Here is a 23,674-nt window from a genome sequence, read left to right on the forward strand (position 1 = left end):
ATGACCAGGGAGGAGTATAAAAATATTGCTCAGGCATGCAGGAGTGAAATCAGGAAGGCCAAATCACACTTGGAGTTGCAGCTAGCAAGAGATGTTAAGAGTAACAAGAAGGGTTTCTTCAGGTATGTTAGCAACAAGAAGAAAGTCAAGGAAAGTGTGGACCCCTTGCTGAATGAGGGAGGCAACCTAGTGACCGAGGATGTGGAAAAAGTTAATGTACTCAATGATTTTTTTGCCTCTGTCTTCACGAACAAGGTCAGCCCCCAGACTACTGCACTGAGCAGCACAGTATGGGGAGAAGGTGACCAGCCCTCTGTGGAGAAAGAAGTGGTTCGGGACTATTTAGAAAAACTGGACGTGCACAAGTCCATGGGGCCGGATGCGCTGCATCCGAGGGTGCTAAAGGAGTTGGCGGATGAGATTGCAGAGCCATTAGCCATTATTTTTGAAAACTCATGGCGATCGGGGGAGGTCCCGGATGACTGGAAAAAGGCTAATGTAGTGCCCATCTTTAAAAAAGGGAAGAAGGAGGATCCGGGGAACTACAGGCCAGTCAGCCTCACCTCAGTCCCTGGAAAAATCATGGAGCAGGTCCTCAAGGAATCAATTATGAAACACTTAGAGGAGAGGAAAGTGATCAGGAACAGTCAGCATGGATTCACCAAGGGCAAGTCATGCCTGACTAACCTAATTGCCTTCTATGATGAGATAACTGACTCTGTGGATGAGGTGAAAGCAGTGGATGTGTTATTCCTTGACTTTAGCAAAGCTTTTGATACGGTCTCCCACAGTATTCTTGCCGCCAAGTTAAAGAAGTATGGGCTGGATGAATGGACTGTAAGGTGGATAGAAAGCTGGCTAGATTGTCGGGCTCAACGGGTAGTGATCAATGGCTCCATGTCTAGTTGGCAGACGGTTTCAAGCGGAGTGCCCCAAGGGTCGGTCCTGGGGCTGGTTTTGTTTAATATCTTTATTAATGATCTGGAGGATGGTGTGGACTGCACTCTCAGCAAGTTTGCAGATGACACTAAACTGGGAGGCGTGGGAGATACACTAGAGGGTAGGGATCGGATACAGAGGGACCTAGACAAATTAGAGGATTGGGCCCTAAAAAACCTGATGAGGTTCAACAAGGACAAGTGCAGAGTCCTGCACTTAGGACGGAAGAATCCCATGCACTGCTACAGACTAGGGACCGAATGGCTGGGTAGCAGTTCTGCAGAAAAGGACCTAGGGGTCACAGTGGACGAGAAGCTGGATATGAGTCAACAGTGTGCTCTTGTTGCCAAGAAGGCTAACGGCATTTTGGGCTGTATAAGTAGGGGCATTGCCAGCAGATCGAGGAACGTGATTGTTCCCCTTTATTCGACATTGGTGAGGCCTCATCTGGAATACTGTGTCCAGTTTTGGGCCCCACACTACAAGAAGGATGTGGAAAAATTGGAAAGAGTCCAGCGGAGGGCAACAAAAATGATTAGGGGCCTGGAGCACATGACTTATGAAGAGAGGCTGAGGGAACTGGGATTGTTTAGTCTCCAGAAGAGAAGAATGAGGGGGGATTTGATAGCTGCTTTCAACTACCTGAGGGGGAGTTCCAAAGAGGATGGAGCTCGGCTGTTCTTAGTGGTGGCAGATGACAGAACAAGGAGCAATGGTCTCAAGTTGCAGTGGGGGAGGTCTAGGTTGGATATTAGGAAAAACTTTTTCACTAGGAGGGTGGTGAAGCACTGGAATGCGTTACCTAGGGAGGTGGTGGAGTCTCCTTCTTTGGAGGTTTTTAAGGCCCAGCTTGACAAAGCCCTGGCTGGGATGATTTAGTTGGGAATTGGTCCTGCTTTGAGCAGGGGGTTGGACTACATGACCTCCTGAGGTCCCTTCCAACCCTGATATTCTATGATTCTATATTTAGTTAGTTTTTCATAATATCTAACCTAAATCTCTTTTACTGCAGATTACCCCATTACTGCTTGTCCTACCTTCAGTGGACATGGAGAACAATTGATCACCTCTTCTTTATAAGAGCCCTTAACTTATTTGAAGACTGTTATCAGGTTTCCCTTCAGTCTTCTTTTCTCAAGACTAAACATGCCCAGTTTTAAACCTTTACTCATACGTCAGGCTTTATGAACCTTTTTATCACTTTTGTTGCTCTCCTCTGGACTCTCTCCAATTGTCTACATCTTTCCTAAAGTGTGGTGCTCAAAATTGGACACAGTACTCCAGGTGAGGCCTCACCAGTGCCGAGTACTGAGAGATAATTACCTCCCATGTCTTATATACAACACTCTTCTTAATAAACCCCAGAATAATATCAGCCTTTTCACAGCTGCATAACATTGTTGACTCTCATTCAATTTATTATCCACTATAATCCCCAAATCCTTTTCAGCAATACTACCACCTAGCCATTTATTCCCCATTTTGAAGTTGTGCATTTGATTTCAGACCAATTCTCCAATTTGTCAAGGTTGCTTTGAATTTTAATTCTGTCTTCCAAAGTGCTTGCATCCCCTCCCAGCTTGGTGTCACCTGCGGATTTTATAAGCCTACTCTCCACTCCGTTATCCAAATCATTAATGAAAATATTGAATAGTATCAGACCCAGGATTGATCCCTGCGGGACCTTGCTAGATAATTCCCTCCCAGTTTGACAGCAAACCATTGCGAACTACTCATTGAGTACAGTCGCTCAACCAGTTATGCACCCACTTTATAGTTATTTCATCTACACCATATTTCCCTAGTTTGCTTATAAGAATGTAATGTGGGACTGTTTCAAAGGCTTACTAAAATCAAGATTTATCACGTATACTGCCTCCTCCCTATCCACTTGCACAGTAACCCTGTCAAAGAAAGAAATCAGATTGATTTGGGATCATTTGTTCTTGACAAATCCATGCTGGCTATTCCTTAAAACTCTATTATCCTCCAGGTGGTTACAAATTGAGGGGGCTTGGGTTTTTTTTTTTTTTTTTTATAATTTGTTCTTTCCAGGTATTGAAGTTACTCTGACGGGTCTATAATTCCCTGAGTCCTCTTTGTTCTCATTTTTAAAGATAGGTGCAGTGTTTGCCCTTCAGTCTTCTGGGTCTTCACCCATCCTCCAGGAGTTCTCAAAGCTAATTGTTAATGGTGCTGTGATTACTTCAGCTAGTTCCTTGATTACAGTAATATTGTGTTGAGTATCTGGTCACCATTAACCTTATTATTGAAGACTGAAGCAAAATAGGCATTAAACACCTCTGCTTTCTTGATGAATCAGTTATTAGCTCTCCTTCCCCACTAAGTAGAGGACCTATATTTTCCTTCATCTTTCTCTTGCTCCTAATGTATTTAAAGAACCTATTCTTATTGCTTTTGATGTCCCTTGCTAAGTGAAACTCATTTTGTGCTTTAGGCTTTCTGATTTTGTTTCTACATGCTTGTGCTATTATTTTGTACTCCTCTGTCAGGGTTCCCTCCCCACTCTGAACTTTAGGGTACAGACGTGGGGACCCGCATGAAGACCCCCTAAGCTTATGTCTACCAGCTTAGGTTAAAAACTTCCCAAGGCACAAATCCTTCCTTGTACCTTGGATTAGGTAACGCTGCCACCACCAAGTGATTTAAACAAACATTTTGGGAGGGCCACTTGGAGCCCTACCTTCCCCAAATATCCCCCCAAGCCCCTACACCCCTTTTCCTGTGCAGGCTTGAGAATAATATCCTCACTAATTGGTACAGGTGAACACAGACCCAAACCCTTGGATCTTAAAACAATGAAAAATCAATCAGGTTCTTAAAAGAAGAATTTTAATTAAAGAAAAGGTAAAAGAATTACCTCTGTAAAATCGGGATGGTAAGTACTTTACAGAATAACAAAAGACTCAAGAACACAGAGGATCTCCCCTCTAGGCAAAACTTTAAAGTTACAAAACCAGGTATAAACCACCCTCTTAGACAAAGGAAATCACAAGCCAAAATAAAAATAAGCTAATGCATTCCTTCGCTAGTAATTACTAATACTAATGGAGTTGGATTGCTTGCTTTCTTGATCTGTCTCTGGCAAGCACACAGAACAGACAGACAAAGAACAGACATAACAAAGCCTTTCCCCGCTCCCCAGATTTGAAAGTATCTTGTCCCCTTATTGGTCCTTTTGGTCAGGTGCCAGCTAACTACCTGAGCTTCTTAACCCTTTACAGGTAAAAGGATTTTGTGCCTCTGGCCAGGAGGGATTTTATAGTACTGTATACAGAAAGATGGTTACCCTTCCCTTTATATTTATGACATTCTCCTTAGCAATTTGTCTACGTTTCAACTTTTTTTGTAATTCCTTATTGATTTTCAGGCCATTAAAAAGTTCCTGGTAGAGCCATATTGGCCTTTTACTATTCTTCCTTAGCTTCTTCAGCTCTCAGGCCTCTGAATCCACAAGATAAAAGTAAAAATTTGGCCACCAAAGGAGGAACAGGTACATGCATGTCTGAGATCAACAAGGACATGTTATATGGTAGCAGCCATTTTATGTGTTTGTGTTTATTCTTACATTCAAATTCATGTGAAGATAAATCTGAAAATTGCTGGATTCGTGTATCCTATTTTTGCTTTATTCTCTTAACTCAGAAGTAACTGATCTATCTCTTGAATTTTCATGTGATTGTTCCTCACACTGTCTAACTTTTGTCTTAAAAATTTAAATGCCTCATACAGGTTTATTTTGATCATTCTTTTTTAATTAGTCTAATCTTACAAATAATCTAGTTTTGCCTATCTGGAGAATTTCAGCTAGCATGGAAAGAAATCTTAATTCAGATGCCGCCCAAGAAGAGGGAGGACCTGTTTTGCTCAATAATTGTACTGAATCCAATCAGCGATGGAATGTTTTGGCAGGGAAATTCCAGCTTTCTGTAGGAGCTAAATTATTTGAACACCACAAGAGTTTCATTTTGATCTGAGTCAATAAAGACAAAAAAAATCTGGGGAGGCAAAAGGCCATAGCTACAGCTGACATTCAGACTCATCAGTCATATTTATAGATTGAACTATTTGTATTTAAAATACAATAAAATATCTGTTGTACAAAGCTATCTAGATGGAGAGTGGACAAAAATTAAGAGTAAACCATTACTTTCAAGAAAGTGTAGTGTATTGTGATATTGATAATAAAGCAAATATCCTGTTAATAGACAGAAGTGAGGAAACTAAACAACACCTTTACTATCTTCAGTGGTTGCAAAAAATGTTTAAAGCAATACAATAAAAGCACAGGTCCCTTTTTAAAGTATGTTTTCCTCTTTGCATGATGAGTACTGCATAGAACATTAGCGATAGTTAATAATCTAATTGTTGCATCCCTTTGCAGTAACAATGTTGAGCTGCAGTTTTGCAACTCTTATGAGTAATCTTTCTGGGCTCAGTCATGAGCCATCCTATGTGTCCATGCAAGCTTTGGTTCCATCCCTCCCTTCCATATGACAGCCAGTACAGTTGAACCAGTGCAAAGGAGGAAATAGCTGTGTCAGGAAAGGGCTGGCACATCAAGTTGCCAATCTAGCCCTCTGATGCAAGCAACCCTCTTGATTTTGTATGAGGATTACTCAAGTAAGGAATACAGAATCAGGCCCATCCATCATGTACAGTTCTAGTTAGCTTATACTGTATCCTTTTGTTTTTGCAGAAAAATCTTTTCTAATTAAAACCGTAACAAATGTGTACATTTTTATCAACCAAAATAAATATTTGTGATTTCTGAAGGCTTTTCAGTCTATAGTTTTGTAAGAACTTTGAATCTTATTAGTCTGCACACACATGATAATACAAGCATGCATTGTAGAAATATATATGGGCATACAGACCTCTGTGAAATTAGAACTTTGAAGTACAGGATCTGAATCTGTTATCCTACCATGAAATAGAGAATTCAAGGAAAAAGTGAATATTCTGAAATTTGAGTGTGGAGTGTGATCCTCTGATTTCTATCTTGGCTGCAGCCAAATTTTAAATGGTTAATATTCAGCCTATTCTAATACATTCAATATTTTAAATAGTTAAACTAAACACTAGTAAAAATAAATTTCCTAATAGAGTACAGGAAATAGAGTAAGATTCACAAGCTTTTCAAAGGAAGAAGTTATTGGATACCTTGAATACATTTTGGAAAGGATTTACATAAGCTTTAAGGCTATCGTTCATATTTGGATCTGAACAGAAAACCATCCCAAAATATTCAATCCTTGTTCATAAAAATTTTTCAGGAAAAGAATTTGGCCCAAAGTACAAATCAAACCCAAATATGAAGTCAAAAAAATAACTTGTTCTGCTCTGCATGGCATCCTACCAAGTCCTTGTGCAAACATGACATGACTTTGATTCAAGGGATGGCAGCCCTGCAACAAAATGAAGAAAATATGGCGGTCCTTGAAAAAAATAGATGGGCAGTAAACGTCCTCAGATGTCAGAGGATGCAAAATGAGCTCCTAGAAACAAAAAGTCCCAAACAAGTCATTGCTGCCAACATTATACCCACATTAACAATTATATATTCTCTTTGCCACTGGATTTTTCTGGATGTTCCAGATTTACATGTGGAAAGGCATATTTTTGTGTCCCTATTTCAGTTTAGGTAGGGTTAAGTATATAAAGCCTTTTAAAAAAATCTTTTAATATTCAAATAGCACCCAAGAAGATGCTGTTTCCTATCGGTACACTGACTCTGTCAACAATTGGAGTCATTTAAAAATATGTATTGTGGTAGAAGTGGGCTTGAAAAAGAAGAAATTAAGTTCTAAAGCTTTCTATTTATAAACAAGTATTGCAAGATTTCTCAACAAATGATGAATATGTGTATAGTTGTATTTCTACCCTCCACCCCCAAGGGTTCTTGGTACATTTCTTTGAAAAACTGTGTGGGGCACCAACTTGGAAACAAAATGCTTCAAAGTCAGCAGTTGGAGCATATTTGAAAAATGTGGTTTGACATGATGAACTTTTGGATCTAGTCCATGCACACAAATGGCTGTCCTTTTGCAGATGTTAGGAGACAGTCTTTCCAGTGTTTACCACAGTCTCTGGTCATGTTTAATAACGTTTCTTACCTCTTACTCAAAGATCAGGAGAAAGCAGTCAATCTTTTATTTGTGGGAAGATTCAGAAATATGATCAGGATTATTTCTTTTTTCCAAAGATGTTATATCTTTATAGTACTTGTAATGTCTTATCAATTTTGTGTTTTTTCTGTTTGGTGGAGAGTAGGGCAGGAGAGCTTGGAGGGGTGTTGTTTGTTTTGTTTGTTCTCCTTTAAATGAGCATACTCATGTTTTTAAACATTTGCAAATTGAATTCTTTTCAAACTAAAGTTATTAGCACTCATTTGAACCAAATATAGAATGGACAGCTAAAGTGGAAACTTCTATTTATAGTCATGCCAATGTTTCTGTCTTGATCAGCAACACCCTTATTATTCTAATGTGTGGGCTAAGACATTTGAATTCATTTTTATCTCTAGTCTATTCAGGGTTTTAACCTAAACATTAAGATGTAGCACATCACGCACTGTGCCATTTTGCTCTAAATGAAGCCATAATTAACATTGTTTTAATCAATACAACTCCTACTAGTTAACAATGATTTGACTCAATATGTATCTGACTAATGGAATACATTACATAGAATTCTGAAACTTAGTACCCTTGGTGCTGACATCCCTCGGCCCGTGCCGCTTCCCGCAGCCCCCATTGGCCTGGAGCGGCAAACCACGGCCAGTGGGAGCCGCGATCGGCCGAACCTGCGGACGCAGCAGGTAAACAAACCAGCCCAGCCCGCCAGGTGGCTTACCCTGGCGAGACGCGTGCCAAAGGTTGCTGATCCCTGTCCTAGGATATACTGGAACTCAGAGTTTGAAAACTAAATGCAATATTTTTTTTCTGAAATAAAGTGCCTTTTTAAAGTTTATTTTTAATAATGTACAACATTGTGTTCTTTCCAGAATCTCACTGTAGGGTCTTCCCTCCCCGTTCTCCCAGTTATTGTTTTTTAACAGCATATTGGCACCAGTTCAGCAAAGCACTTAAGTATGTGCTTAACTTTAAGCATGTGATTAAATCCATCTCTATCCCAGAAAACATTTAAGCATGTACTTAAGTCCTATAACTTAAGCACAAGCTTAAAGGTAATCACATGCTTCAGTGGTTCACTTAATCTGGGCCATTAAGTTTGTGGGGCTCAAATAAGAGTGTAAGTACATAAGAATAGCCATATTGGGTCAGACCAATGGTCCATCTAGCCCAGTATCCTGTCTTCTGACAGTGGCCAATGCTAGATGCTTCAGAGGGAATGAACAGAACAAAGCAATCATCAAGTGATCCAGCCCCTGTCGTCCAGTCCCAGCATCTGGCAGTCAGCGATTTAGGGACACCCAGAGGATGGGGTCACATCCCTGACCATCTTGGCTAATAGCCATTGATGGACTTGTTCTCCATGAACTTATCTAATTCTTTATGGAATCCAGGTATAGTTTTGGTCTTCACAACATTCCCTGGCAATGAGTTCCACAGATTAACTCTATGTTGTGTGAAGAAGTACTTCCTTTTGTTTTAAACCTGCTGCCTATTAATTTCATTGGGTGACCCCTGGTTCTTGTGTCATGTGAAAGGCTAAATAACACTTCCTTATTCACTTTCTCCACACCGTTCATGATTTTATCATATCCCTACTTAGTCGTCTCTTTTCCAAGATGAATAGTCCCTATCTTTTTAATCTCTCCTCATATGGAAGCTGTTCCATACCCGTAATCATTTTTGTTGTCCTTCTCTGTACCTTTTCCATTTCTAATATATCATTTTTGCACACAGTATTCAAGGTGTGGGTGTACCATGGATTTATATAGTGGTATTATGATATTTTTTGTCTTATTATCTATCCCTTTCCTAATGGTTCCTAACATTCTGTAACCCTGCTGTAAACTAATGAAGGGAAATGCCTTTATCCCATCATCTGAAATCTAAACAATAGATAGACCATGTGCCATAATAATAAAAAAGACTGTGATTTCAGTACAAGGAAAAAGTTTCAACCTATACAATCAGTAAGCATGGAAAATTCATGGAGTAGTATTCCTTTAACATCTTCATGGACATGAGTTTTGAGACATGACTTTAAAAAAAAACCTGTTATCCTTTGGCAAGACACAATGGTACAAGAAAGACCCACATTTTGTCTTATACCCTAGCCTTGCATAGGGATCCCCTAGCATGGACCCTGTTCCTCTGCAGAGTCCCACTGATTACAGTGAGACTTTGCATGAGTACACAGATCCATACTAGCAGCTCCTAATGCAGCCTCAAGGCCTACTAGAATGTTGTAATTATATGAAAACAATTAATTTCCAGACTTTCAATAGCTAATCCTCCACTAAAAGCCTTCCCTCTGTTCCAGGACATCTGAGCTGACCCCCTCTTCACTCTGGCCAAATCCTCTCTCCTTCCCTGACATAGCACTCACTACAAGCCTCCTGAAGCCCCAAGGAAATGGTCACTCCTTAAGGAATTTTTAAAACTTCCAATTAACCATTTGCCTAGAGGTCAATGTTTTCTTAGTCAAAAAGCATGTTCTCTGCAGACTTGCAGTTGGTCAGAATGAACATAATATTTAATAGTAACACCAATTTGTTTTGTGGCCAATACAATTGTTAATATGACTGATCTAAGAGGGCCTGGGATTTTTTTTTAAATACTTGGTGTCCAGAAACCCTACTGATGTGTACATTGGAAATACTATACTCAGGCCATGTCTACGCTACAGGTGCTACATTAATATGCCATGTAGATGCTTCCTACAGTGGTGGAAGGGGTAGATAATCCACCTTCTTAAGCAGCAGTAGCTTGGTCGACAGAAGCAATTTCCATTGAACTAACCATATTTACTCCTGGGGGTTAGATTGGCATAGCTATGGTGCTCAGGGGTGTGAAAAACTCACACCCCTGAGTACCAGAGCTATGTTGACCTAACTTTTAAGTGTAGATCAGGCCTTGGTCTAGAAAAATGTATTTTAAAAGTAATATGCTTTGATAGTTCAAACAATCTAAGGATCCTGTTCTCTCTTATTATCATGTTGCAAACTTAGGATAACAACCTATTACATGTAAGTCTTGATTAGTGATTTTATCGTATTCTGGCAGGCCTTGATCTCCCAACTGAAAATTATTACTATGGATCATTTCTCAGGAAATTATAGTCTTTCAGTTTTAACCAAGGATGTTTTCAGGACTAGGCACATTCTACATGTTTTCGTAAGTTAATAAAATGTGGTTTGTTGGGCTTTTTAAAAACTTGCAGTCAGATAAAAGCTCAAACGTCTGTTTTTTTCCTCATGAAAGTTTATGGAATTAATGTAGATTCATACAGAGTTGTAATCTGTGTATAACAAACCATCACTATGTGTACATAAAGTCCCATCACAGTTGAAAATCTGGAGTTTGATCCTTCTGACAGCCTTGGTGTCTGTGTGTATATGCAACCAAGTTTAGGACAAAATGGTGCTTCTAATGGACTTGAATTCCTGTGGACCTCTAACTGACAACAAGATTCCTTAACAGGGGAGCATGAAAAAAATGGCCTAGTGTGTGACTGTAACTCCTGCTAGTGGGTGGTCCCTTTAACTATACAATTAGCTACTTTCTCAAAGCTAGACAAATTTTCCTGTAGCTCAAGTAGCAAAGGCCTGTGTTTTGGTGCTAAAGGTCCTGGTTCAATCCTCCCTGACAACCAGGGTGTCTATATGTATGCGGCTACAATTCATTATATGCCCATTTAACCGATTGTGCTATTTTATAAGTGTCTGCACCTGGCAGCGTAATTGAGAGTAAGTAACATAACTGAGGATAAGCTATATTAATATTAGTTATACAACTTTGCTGTTGATACATTAGCAGATGGAAAGTCCTTTTTTTTCTGTGCTAAGAGCCTGTTCTAGTTATATTTCTTGGATTTTCCATATACCTAAACTGTCCACACAGCATGCCTTACCTATGTGCTTAATTATATTTTAGGTACTATCAAAGTGAATCTTGTGAAGATCCCATCAACTGCTTCCAGTCCTCGGGATACTGCTCTAGCAGCTGTTATATGCAGTGCACTGGCCACAGTGCTCTTAGCTCTTCTCATCCTCTGTGTTATTTACTGTAAGAGACAGTTTATGGAGAAGAAGCAAAGCTGTGAGTTTCCAACTATTTTTTTGTTTGTTTGTTTGTTTGTTTTAAGAGTAACAAGATTGTGCAGTACAACAGATCCCTTTGCAGGGTCAAGCCTTTGGCAATATGGTGTGAATGTAAGCCTGTTTAAAATAGTACAAAATGTACAATGAGAGACTTGTCGCTTTAAAATTTCAGTACTAATATTACTATATTATTGAAGAAAAAATCCCAAGTTTGTCACTAAGGATTTATCTATATTTATAGACATATTCAAGATGAATGAAATGCCTTAATCAGCTATGTTTTTAATTAATAATTTTGTCAACATTTCATCCATATTTTCAGATTGCTTAAAATTAACATTAAAATGAGAGCAAACTTAAAGCATGATATTTTGCCCTCATTTTAAAAATATCTTTAATTAAGATAAAAATGACTTTAAATGATCCTTAGATGTATAAAGAGGAAATATCAGGTAGGAGTAGGGAGATATTACCTCTGTATATGGTATTGGTGAGGCCACTCATTGAAAAATTGGAGAAGGTTCATAGAAGAGCTGCCAGAATTATTTGAGGGCTGATCTTATAATGAGTTTTAAGGAGTTCAATCCGTTAAACTTACTGTAGTGAAATTTAAAAGGTGACTTCACCATGGTCCATAAGTACCTACATTGGGTGGAGATTGCTTATAGTAGAGGGCTCTGTAATCTAGCAAATAAAGACAAAATAAATATCCAGTGGCTGAAGCTAAAAATATTCAAATGGAAAATACTGCATACATTTTTACTAGTAAAGGTAATTAACCATTGGAAGATCTTACTAAGGAAAGTGATGTATTCTTAATCACTTGAAGTCTTTAAATCAAGATCAGATGTCGTTCTAGAAGAGATTCTAGTTGAACCACAATTTCTTGGGCTCAGTGCAAGAATACAATGGCCTGTGTTATGCAAGAGATCAGACCACATGATCATAAGGTGCCCTTCTGGTCTAAAATCTATGAAACTAGAAATGTGAACATTTTGTGAACTATAATGTTCAAATACTCCATAAGTATAAAAAATTGTGAACAAAAACAAATACAGCATACTGATACATTTTCTCTTCAATTTTACTCAAAGGGTCTATGAGATCACAGGATATTCATTACAATGGTTCTGAACTGTCGTGTTTTGATAGACCCCGGCTTAATGAATATGCTCACAGAACATGTTGTCAGTGTCAACGAGATGCATCACAGACATGTGGTAAGTTAGGTCTCCATAAGGCCTTATGGAAATGAGAAGTCTAAACATAAGGAACACATGGAATGCTGAGCTTTCATCTAGCAGATGAGTTGCTTTGGTTGGTTTCCTAGTTATGGTAGGACATTATCAGTCTTTCTTAAGGTTAGGATTGATTGTAAGTGTTAAAAGAAAGTGGCCTTCTCATTATAGGCCTAGAATTTTCCAGAAACTGTTGAGGTAGGTTTTGTTTTATTGTTTTGGGTCAGTTGATCCTTCATGTAAATAATCTGCCAGTTTAGACATGTGAGAGACAAGGTGGATGAGGTAATATCTTTTATTGGACCAACTTCTGTTGGTGAAATAAACAAGCTTTCGAGCTTACACAGAACTCTTCTGCAGGTCTGTTTAGACATGTTTGTTTCCTGTTGCTCCTAAAATGTACTGTTAGCTCAGGCTTTGAGATTTAAATTGATGTGTGTGATCAGTCAGCCTGAACTTCAGCATTTTCACAGTGAACCTAATCCCAAGGTTACATTAAGAATATGTCTACACTGCAGTAAGACACCCACAGCTGGCCCATGCCAGCTGACTAGGGCTCACAGGACTTTGAGCTGCACGCTGAGCTCTGGGACCCTCCCATCTCACATGAGCCCGAATGTCTACATTGCAGTTAAACAGCCCCTTAGCCCGATACCCATGGGCCAGCTGAGGGATCTTAATTATAGTGTAAACCTACCAAGGAGGCTTGAACATTCAAAGTTATTCACATGTGGTAAACTAATATCAGTATAGACACAGTTAAAATCACCACATGGTACTGATAGGTTATATCATCTAACACCATACTAAGAGATCTGTTTTTCTATGTACATTTGTAATTACCATTATAGTGTCAGCATAATAATTTCCTCTCTTATCCCCTGTTTCTAGTGGCTCAGAGTTTACTAAAACTTTTCATTTTAGACTGAAATTTTACAGACATTGGTCTCTGCCCAAGGATGAATGTGTAAAAGAAGGAAAGAAAGAGCGAACAGTTCAAGGATTGCTTCAGAAGGATAGTAATTTATTGCTGGCCTGTACCAATATTAAATTGCTACCCACAGCATGGCAGCTCAGTGCCCTGCCTCTTTACTGCATGAGTAACCTTAACTGTGGCCCATTGTGCGTATGTTGAAGTAACAAGCCTTGTGGATAGGGGGGAAGTGGTAGGTAGATGTGGTATATCTTGACTTTAGTAAGGCTTTTGATACTGTCTCATGTGACCTTCTCATAAACAAACTAGGGAAATACAACTTAAATGGAGTTACCATATGATGTGTGCATAACTGGTTGGAAAACTGTTCTCAGAGAGTAATTATCAGTGATTCACAGTCAAGCTGGAAGGGCATATCAAATTGGGTCCTGCAGAGATCAGTTCTGGGTCTGGTTCTGTTCAATATCTTCATCGATGAATTAGATAATGGAATAGAGAGTACACTTATAAAGTTTGTGGATGATACCAAGCTGAGAGGGACTGCAAGTGCTTTGGAGGACAGGATTAAAATCCAAAATGATCTCGACAAACTGGAGAAATGGTCTCAAGTAAATAGGATGAAATTCAATAAGAACAAATGCAAAGTACTCCACTTAGAAAGGAACAATCACTTGCACAGATACAAAATGGGAAATGACTGCCTAGGAAGGAGTATTATGGAAAGGGATCTTGGGGGTCATAGTGGATCACAAGCTAAATATGTGTCAACAGTGTAACATAGTTGCAAAAAAAGCAAACATCATTCTGGGATGTATTGGCAGTAGTGTTGTAAGCAAGACACGAGAAGTAATTCTTCTGTTCTACTCTGCGCTGATTAGGCCTCAACTGGAGTATTGTGTCCAGTTCTGGGTGCCACATTTCGGGGAAGATGTGGACAAATTGGAGAAAGTCCAGAGAAGAGCAACAAAAAATGATTAAAGGCCTAGAAAACATGACCTCTGAGGGAAAATTGAAAAAATTGGGTTTGTTTAGTCTGGAAAAGAAAAGACTTAGAGGGGACATGATAACAGTTTTCAAGTACATAAAAGGTTATTACAAGGAGGACGGAGAAAAATTGTTCTTCTTAACCTCTGAGGCTATGACAAGAAGCAATGGGCTTAAATTGCAGTGAGGGTTGTTTAGGTTGGACATTAGGAAAAACTTCCTAATTGTCAAGGTGGTTAAGCACTGAAGTAAATTGCCTAGGAAGGTTGTGGAATCTCCATCATTGGAGATTTTTAAGAGCAGGTTGGACAAACACCTGTCAGGGATGGTCTAGATAATACTTAGTCCTGCCATGAGTTCAGGGACTGGACTAGATGACCTCTCAAGGTCCCTTCCAGTCCTATGATTCTATGCAATGCAACAGTCTTTAATGATTTTGTGCAGTTTCCCAAAGGATAGGCACAAAAGATTAGCTGAGAGTGCATGGGCAGTCCTATAATTTTTCTCCAGAGACTCATTTTTTTCTTAAATGAAAGCGAAGTCTCTCAGTTATTGTTATTGTTAATGTTACTGTTGTGGAGAAAACCCTCAAAATAAAACCTAAAACAATAGCTATGAGGAAAGGACTGCCCATTCTTTTCAAGAGGCGCTAACTCAGATGCCAGTGATGACGGTTGAAATGTCAGCGTTTGTTAGCTATTTTACTCTTCATTAAAACATGTAAGAAAGGAGAGGAAGTATCAGATTATGAAGAACTAAAGTAGTGGTAGGTCGAGGCCCTTACTAACCCACCTTGGGACTGAAGGAGGGCACAAATGCTTTCGTTTTCCTGAAGGGGAGGTTCAGCTTTTAAAAGATTGGGTAACACTGGTTTTAAAGGAATAATAAAAAAAAAACCATTTTTACAATGACATCTCACATCTTCATGAATTAATTTATGTAAAATTGGGAAAAAATGATAAGTTTACAAGAATACAGACTTTAAACTTATGGCCCTGTTGTGAATTAATTGAGGACATGTTTTACCTCTATTAAAATAAAGTTTTCTTCTGTAGGCCCAGTTCATTTGATTCCATCACTGTGCTGTGACGAGACCTGCAGCATGGAGCACAGCGGTCACAGCTGCAATTTCCACTCTCACACTACACTTTATGAAAGGTAACACCGTTTTTTAGAGTGTATCGAGGATTAACTATTTTGCACGTTAGACAAATTAATATTTATACAGGCTACACAAGTTCCAGTGGAGCTTAATGAAAAACTTTGAACTGCTGGCAATCCTGTTTGCCAGATTCATGAAAAAATCATGTTATGGTGAAACAAATTCTGCATTTTCACCCAGAAAAAAAACTATACAAGATCCAAGCCTTAAGTTTGGACACTAGTAAAATAAAATCTGGAGAGTGTCCTAATTTCCTCCCCAGATGGATTTTCTTCCCCTCTCCCAATCCACCTGTAGCCTTTTGGTGACCCTCTATTCCCCAATGGGCTAGCAGGATGTTGTGTAATCTCATTCCGGCCTCTGGTTTGCCTGGAACAGTTACTACAGTGAACCAGAATTCTGGAAGCCAGTGGTATGGCTTGTAATCTCCATTAACTCAGTTTATATTTTTTTGGTTCAGAAACTTTAAGTTGCTCTCCGAATTGGCTGATCTGTTCTAGTACTTTTGAGATTGCTATGAGATTTTGTTTAATCATTTATGTACAAATGCCCAGTACTGGATTAATGTAATGTTGATGAGTCCCATAGTACTAACTATTCATCTACTCCTAGTCAACTTTGCATCTGGCCAAATATAAATACAGTAGTGGTACAGTTATTTATGCATCACAAATCCTATACAGTGAGGAAAAATAGAAAGCTTTTGATGTCATCTGATATTTCCTAACTGTAGATTTTAACACTGAATATTTTCTAACCAGAATTGTTTTCTATATGAGGTTTTAACTGGCCTTTAGCTGTTTTGTTCCTGTGGTCAAATGTGACTAAAAATTTAGAGGTGGTTTTAAATAGCTGCCCTTGATACAATATGGCTTAGTAGTCTAAGCATCAAATTTAAAACATGTAGGCATTCTGCAGCTACATGTTCAAGTGCCAAGTTGACTCAGCCCCTTTATCCTTCCATTGCTGACAAATTGAGTTCCATGCAGTTTGTGTGGGGTCTTTGGTTAAGACTTTAAAAATAGAAGTCCGGTCTACTCTCTCAGGATATGAAAGATCCCTTGGTGGTTTCCATAAGATTAGGGGTTTGCCCCAATTTCTTTTCCCAGAAAAGTCTCTTTCCTTCAACTACATTGTAAAAAGAAAAACTGTGGCACAGAGTCTCAGAGTCAGATGACTCAGGCTCACGGAGCTCATGCTACAGGGCTAATAAAAGCTGTGTAGACATTCCTGCTTGAGCTGGAGTCTGGGATCTGAAACCTACAGCCTTGCCTGAGCAGGAACGTCTACACGGCTTTTTTCAGTCCTGTGATGCATGTCCCACAAACTTGAGTCAGTTGACCTGGGTTCTGACAGAGCAAAACCTTTCTTATTAGTCACATCAGATACTATTTTGAAGGCTGGTTTTAAGGGATGAAGAAGTCTAAAGAAGACAGTTACTAAGGAGTACAAATGAGTGTGAGGAACCATCAGCACATCCTCTCTACCTTTCATAGTGTTCCCAATGTCCCTGCTGTCTTCAGATTTGAGGAGCAGGCCAACAGACCTCTGCCAGAGGATCTCTCCTCCAGCAGAACATGGCTACCTCCAGAGTATTGGCTTAACATAGAATCATAGAACATCAGGAGGTCATCTAGTCCAACCCCCTGCTCAAAGCAGGACCAATTCCCAGACAGATTTTTGCCCTAGATCCCTAAATGGCCCCTTCAAGGATTGAACTCACAACCCTGGGTTTAGCAGGCCAGTGCTCAAACCACTGAGCTATCTCTCTCCCCCATTTTTAATTTTCTTAATGTAACACTTACTAGTGTCATAGTCTTTGGAAAACTTTTTCAAACTTGTTTCTTTTCTCTTTGCAGGACTTTAAATTCGGTTGGAGAAATGATTCCTGCATTCCTCGGTTCTCTTTCACACTCTGCCTGTGGAGACCTTTCAGATGCTTGGCCTCTTATGCAAAACCCTGCTTGTTGCGACAGCATCTCTTTCTGTGAATCTTATCCAGAACTAACTGGAAGAGATATCACTTCCTTCGATCCAGAGACTGAAAACACGGCCAATATAGATTCAGATAATGACCAGGATCTACGTGATGTACTTATTTCAGCTAAGTCTGCTGGAAGCTTTGCAGAATCCACTGAACTTTCCAAACAGAGCATATGTGTGGATGCTTCATTAGTTCAGAACTCATCAGCTGCTGAAAACCTGCCAATGTCAGAGTGTGATGAAACAGTTAATCATCCCGCAGACTGATAATCAGGTAAAATACATATCTGTAAAAAAAAATTAAGAAAAGCTGTTTATTGTTAGAATGGTACATTCTGAGGGAGACCAAGATAAGAATGTATAAGTCCTCCAGCCACACTGAGACAAATATAAATAGAAGAATTGGTGGAGTAATTTATATTATATAATTGCAAAATCTTCAAAAATTTAAATGCATTATGTGAATTTTAAAAGTATGGTATTTTCCCCATACTACAATGTAACAATAGCGTGAATCAGAATGGAGGGTTTGAGCCTTTGTATACAGCACGAACAAGTTGCACTGACAGTTTTCAGTGTTGTGAAAATTTAAGTGCAAAAACTAGTTTAATAATTATATGGTGGAACTCATAGGAAGCCCCTGCTTATGAAATAAGAATTGCAGACTTGTCATTGTTCATCTGTATGAAAGGCTACACAAAGCCTTCTCTATGAAGCCACTACAGCATAAAGAAGAAACAAAGATATAAGAGATCATCAAACTTCTTTTTATGCCAGTCACATCTCCCTGTTGACAAATAAAATGTTTAACCAATTTAATTTAATCTGCATCTTTTAATATTGTGTAATGTACAGAGTAAACAAGGTCAAAATGAAGGGAGGGGAGAAACTATTGTCTCTGCTAGAGCATTGTAAGGATCACAAAAGTTCACAGTACCACTGGATGGGCATTTTTCTTTTAGAATACTTCTGTGCCCTGTATCTGAAAAGTAGCAATTTTATGGCATTTGGAGCATAAAGTACCTAATCCTACTCTTACTTTTAAAAATTGCATGTCACTTATAAAATGATTCTCTTCAATCCTCTTCCCTTCAATCTGAACACTTATTTGTTCTATTTCTTGAATGAAAAATAAAAGGGGTTTAGGAATTAACAAGAATGTGAATATTTTGGAAATGTACAGAACAAATCCTGCCAAAGTCTGTTTAACTGGTTTTTAAACCTTTTGTAAATCAGAGCCTATGTCTCAGAAATTTAGATTTAAGTATAATTTTAAACATGTACTGAAGCTGGACAGAATTGTAGAAAATTGGTAAGGGAAGCAAAGAGAAACAAAGAGGACTCTTTGGCCAGCAGAGTTAAGGACAATAAGGAGTTTTTTAAATGTATTAGGAACTAAAAGAATCCTGACAATGGTTGATTTCATAAAATATCAGGTTTGGAAGGGACCTCAGGAGGTCATCTAGTCCAACCCCCTGCTCAAAGCAGGACCAATCCCCAAACAGATTTTTGCCCCAGATCCCTAAATGACCCCCTCAAGGATTGAACTCACAATGCTGGGTTTAGCAGGCCAATGCTCAAACCACTGTATTGGTCCATTACTAGATGGAAATGGTAGAATTATCAATAGTAATGCAAAAACGGCAGAACTGTTCAATAAATATTTCTGTTCTGTGTTTGTGGAAAAAACAGATTACATAGTCTCATCATATGATGATGCTAACACTCTTTCCATTGCACGAGTATCTCTGAAGGATGTTAAACAGAAGCTACTAAAATCAGACATTTTTAAATCAGCAGGTCCAGAAAACTGGCATCCGAGAGTTTTGAAAGAGCTGACTTAAGAGCTTGCTGGACCATTAGTGTTGATTTTCAATAAGTCTGGGAGCACTGGGGAAGTTCCAGAAGACTGGAGAAAAGCTAATGTTGTGCCAGTGTTTAAAAAGGGTCAATGGGATGACCAGGATAATTATAGCCTGTCAACCTGACGTAGATCCTGGGCAGAATAATGGAGCAGCTGATCCAGAACTCAATTACCCTCCTTTTTTGTTAATGTAATTAATGCAAATCAATGAGTTTATAGAAAATAGATCCTGTCAAACTGACTTGATATATTTTTTATGACATTACAAGTTTGGTTGATAAAAGTAATAGTGTTGATGTAATAAATTTAGACTTCTGTGAGATGTTTGACTTGGTACCACACAACATTTTGATTAAAAAACTAGAAGATATACAAGTAATATGGCACACATTAAATGGATTAAAAACTGGCTACCTGATAGGTCTCAAAATCTAATTGTAAATGGTGAATCATCATTGAGTGGGTGTGTTTCCAGAGGGGTCCCGCAAGGATCGGTTCTTGACCCTAAACTATTGAATATTTTTATCAGTGACCTGGAAAAAAACATAAAACCATCAGTGACAAATTTGCAGATGACACAAAAATTGGGGGAGTAGTAAATAATGAAGAGGACATGTCACTGATACAGAGCAATCTGGATCACTTGGTAAACTGGGTGCAAACAAACAATATGCATTTTAATATGGTTAAATGTAAATGTATATATCTAGGAACAAAGAAAGTAGGCCATACTTACAGGATGGGGGACTCTGTCCTGGGAAACAGTGACTCTGAAAAAGATTTGGTTTTCATGGTGGATAATCAGCTGAACATGAGCTCCCATTGTGACACTGTGGCCAAAAGAGCTAATGTGATCCTGGGATGCATAAACAGGGGAATCTCGAGTATGACTAGAGAGGTTATTTTACCTCTATATTTTGCATAGGTGTGACTGCTGCTGGAATACTGTCCAGTTCTGGTGCCAACCCTTCAAGAATAATATCTTGGAATAACATTGTTTCCAATGTCCAAAAATGCTTGGCTTGTTTAGCCTAACCCAAAAAAGGCTGAGGGGAGACACGATAGCTCTATAAATACATCAGCGGGATAAATACCAGGGAGGGAGAGGAGTTGTTTAAGTTAAGCACCAATGTAGACACAAGAACAAATGGATATAAACTGAACATCAAGTTTAGGCTAGAAATTAGATAACAGTTTCTAACCATCAGAGGAGTAAAGTTCTGGAACAGCCTTCCAAGGGGAGCAATGGGGGCAAAAACCTGAGGTCCCTTCCAACTCTGATATTCTATGATTCTAGTCTATTTACACTGCATGTTCTTCGGGGAGGGACTGCTTTTTAGTATGTGTTTGAGCACTGAGCAAAATGGGGCTCCAATCTTGGTTGGGTCTCTAGGCACTATTGCAATGCAAATAAATGATCATTAGAATAAAATCATTTCAAATAAGAGTGATTTTTAACAGAGCTTAGAATTGTGTGAGTGTATGGTTAAATTTACAAGTGAATGTTTTTAGGACACGTCAGTTTCTTGCCTTCTTTAGTGATTTGTTTTGTTTGTTGTTTTTACAGTAGGTGACTGTAAAACCAGCAATAAGTTTTTAACATTTTATTTTGTATAGAAGTACATTCAGTTTTTATGTGATTTTGTGTAACCACTGTTGTTCACTTTCTTTTAGGGAGCCAAAAGGAGTTTTTCTGCCAGCACTAGAACTGAATGCTACCCTAATGCCTGTCTGTTAATGCTTGTGAATTAAACACAGCCTGGTCCTCAGTGTTACATGATTTCAGAAACAGCAGAAATAAATTGGCAGCATTTTGGACCTTTCAGGAAGTTGCATCTGAGCCATAGCAGCTGTAACTGAACCATCAAGGGGCAACTTGAGAGAAGACTGAGGTGGATTCATGATATTAAAAAAAATTGCTGTAGTTCAATAGAAATTATTATGGGGAAGTTCTCTGGCTTGTGTTATACAGGAGGTCAGACCAGATCATCACTATGGTCCCTTCTGGCCTTGGAATCTGTTGTTGGTGTACTTTGCATCTCTTGTAAACAATAACCTTCTGGGCCTCAAAGGTGCTTGAAAAGCCTAAGAAGATTATGTAAATATAACAAAATGAATTAAATTAGTGTGTTTGTACTGATCTGTTAAATATGGCTACAAATGACAGAAGATGTGCGGCAGAAGTTTGCCAGTTACTCTGTTTGCAAAGTTAATCACGTATTAGGAAACTGCCCTGGCTAGATGTAATGTTAATTCACAATTTCTTCTGAGAATGAGTAAAAAAAATTAACACTTCTATTTATGTGATGATCATCTATTGATAAAAATGACGCTTTTATTATGTATTACACTTTAGCCATTAAGCTACTCTTGGGAACTAAGCAATTAGCATGTTACAATAATATGGGTTATTGAAGTGCCCTAAAAACATTACACCTCTTTTTAAACCAGGAGATTTGCCTTAATTTAGATTTAGATTTATAAAAATCAGCCTCATAGATAGGGCTTTTTGTATTTGTTGTTTGGTATGTTCAATATGTGGAAGGGTCAGCATATTGGACTTGTTATATCACATACTTTTTAGATGTTGAAATAATTTTTGTAATAAATTGTCATGTCAAATTACAGTAAACATACCATGAAAGTATTCATATAAGTGAGAGCTAAACTATTACTATAGTCATGGATGAGTTTCAGAGGTCATATCATGGTGACCTAGTCCCTTTTCTTCTACTGGTTCATTTTTAAAATTTCATCCAAGCCACTATCCTCTCCTCATTTTAATATCTTTTAAAAATTCACTTCTTCCAAAAAGCAAGTTCACAATAATTATTTAAACATATACCTTAATTGAACCGTCAAGTTATGCACATGACTAAATTGAGTTAAACATATCATCTTACTGGTGTAACTTCTGTTGTTCCTCTCCCTGAAATACTTTGCATCTTACGTTAGGGTTTGAACTGCACACACTTTCAACCAGGTACTGTGCTTACTACCAGTAGTCCCAGTGAACTGAACTAAGAACTACATTCAGCAGGATTGAGCTGTGAGATTTTTGAACTCTTCTTATAAGTGTACTATAAGTGTGGTCTTGGCACAATAAAAGTAATCAGCAAAATGCTGTAGATTTGCCATAAATGCTCCCTCTTGCTGCAAGTATCTACACTGCCATGCAAACATTCAGTTTTTTTAAAAGAAAAACTCTCTTGCTGATGACACACACCAACAGACGTTTGGACCGGCAAAAGAAAAATTATATGCAGTGTTGAATGCCAAAGCAACAAGATGCTTTGGCAAAAGACAATGGGACTACTTGTGTGAGTAAGAGCTACTCATCATGAGTAAGAGTTCCAGAAGATGGCGTAGGGTTACTGATGAAATCATTTGTAAGAATATTTATACAGTAAATGCTACTATATGATCACTGATTTACTGACTACATACACAGTTGTGCCTGCAGTACAATTGTTAATCTACAAATTTGCTAAAGATTTATTCAGATCAGAAAACTGTGGTTCAAAATTCCTTTTGTTACTTTCATACATAAGAGAAAATCAAAATATTACTTTCTACTATTTACCGCATGAACATACATTTGTTTTTGTATATATTGTGTAAAGAGAAAAATCCAAAGTGCATTTCATTATATTGCAAAATATTGTTAGAATAGGTGTGGAGATTAAAATGTTTGCCATCAGGAATTCCTTTTAAAATGGTACTGAAACTTTGTCAGAATCTTTCACCAATAAGTATGTTTCCCATTGGAATTTACACTTCCATCACTTTTGTCCAGCAGCTATATACAAAGCTCCTCTAATAGAGAGACCTATAGTTTAACAGCAAATTGTAAAAAACAAATCAAAACTAAAATAAACCAACACCCCCACCAAAACACTGCCGAATAAGTCTCTTTAAATATATATGTATATTGTGTATATACTTTTGAATAGTTTTTCTTAATTTAACCAAATTGGTCTTGTTTATATTGTATATGCAAGCAACGTATATGCCAATAGAAAACAAATACCAACACATTTAGACAGTGTGCCTAACATACAGTTTTTTCAGTCCTGTTTTACATATTGGACTTTTTAAAAAAATCTGTAAATTATAATCTTATGTAAATTGTTTTGTAATACTTTTTCTATTTGTGAATAAACTGTTACATGAATTGTTCTTCATTTGTTGATTTCAACCAGTGAATATTACTCATTACTATAATGATGGACCATATCAGGCCATAATCTTTTAAACAGATTTCCCCATTGATTTTAGTAGAGTGCTGCTTTAAAAAATGGCATAATCTGGCCCA

At 38.2% G+C, this 23,674-nt stretch overlaps 1 protein-coding gene across 3 annotated transcripts in view; it reads left to right on the forward strand.

Moving 5' to 3' along the window:
- Nucleotides 1–17,764, forward strand: part of LOC112112898 (tumor necrosis factor receptor superfamily member 19) — a 109,818-nt gene extending 92,054 nt beyond the window's left edge. For 2 of the 3 annotated variants that reach the window (XM_029911970.1, XM_029911971.1), the window contains 4 exons: nt 11,028–11,192; nt 12,289–12,414; nt 15,406–15,508; nt 17,372–17,764. In XM_029911970.1, the coding sequence (XP_029767830.1) occupies nt 11,028–11,192; nt 12,289–12,414; nt 15,406–15,508; nt 17,372–17,762 (785 nt within the window). In that variant the 3' untranslated portion in view covers nt 17,763–17,764. The remainder of the gene's footprint in view (nt 1–11,027; nt 11,193–12,288; nt 12,415–15,405; nt 15,509–17,371) is intronic. The other variant, XM_029911972.1, reaches the window with a different exon arrangement.
- The last annotated feature ends 5,910 nt before the right edge of the window (nt 17,765–23,674 follow it).

Source organism: Terrapene carolina, unplaced genomic scaffold, assembly GCF_002925995.2.
Source record: "Terrapene carolina triunguis isolate 2854851 unplaced genomic scaffold, T_m_triunguis-2.0 Scaffold139, whole genome shotgun sequence".
NCBI classification, from domain to species: domain Eukaryota; kingdom Metazoa; phylum Chordata; order Testudines; family Emydidae; genus Terrapene; species Terrapene triunguis.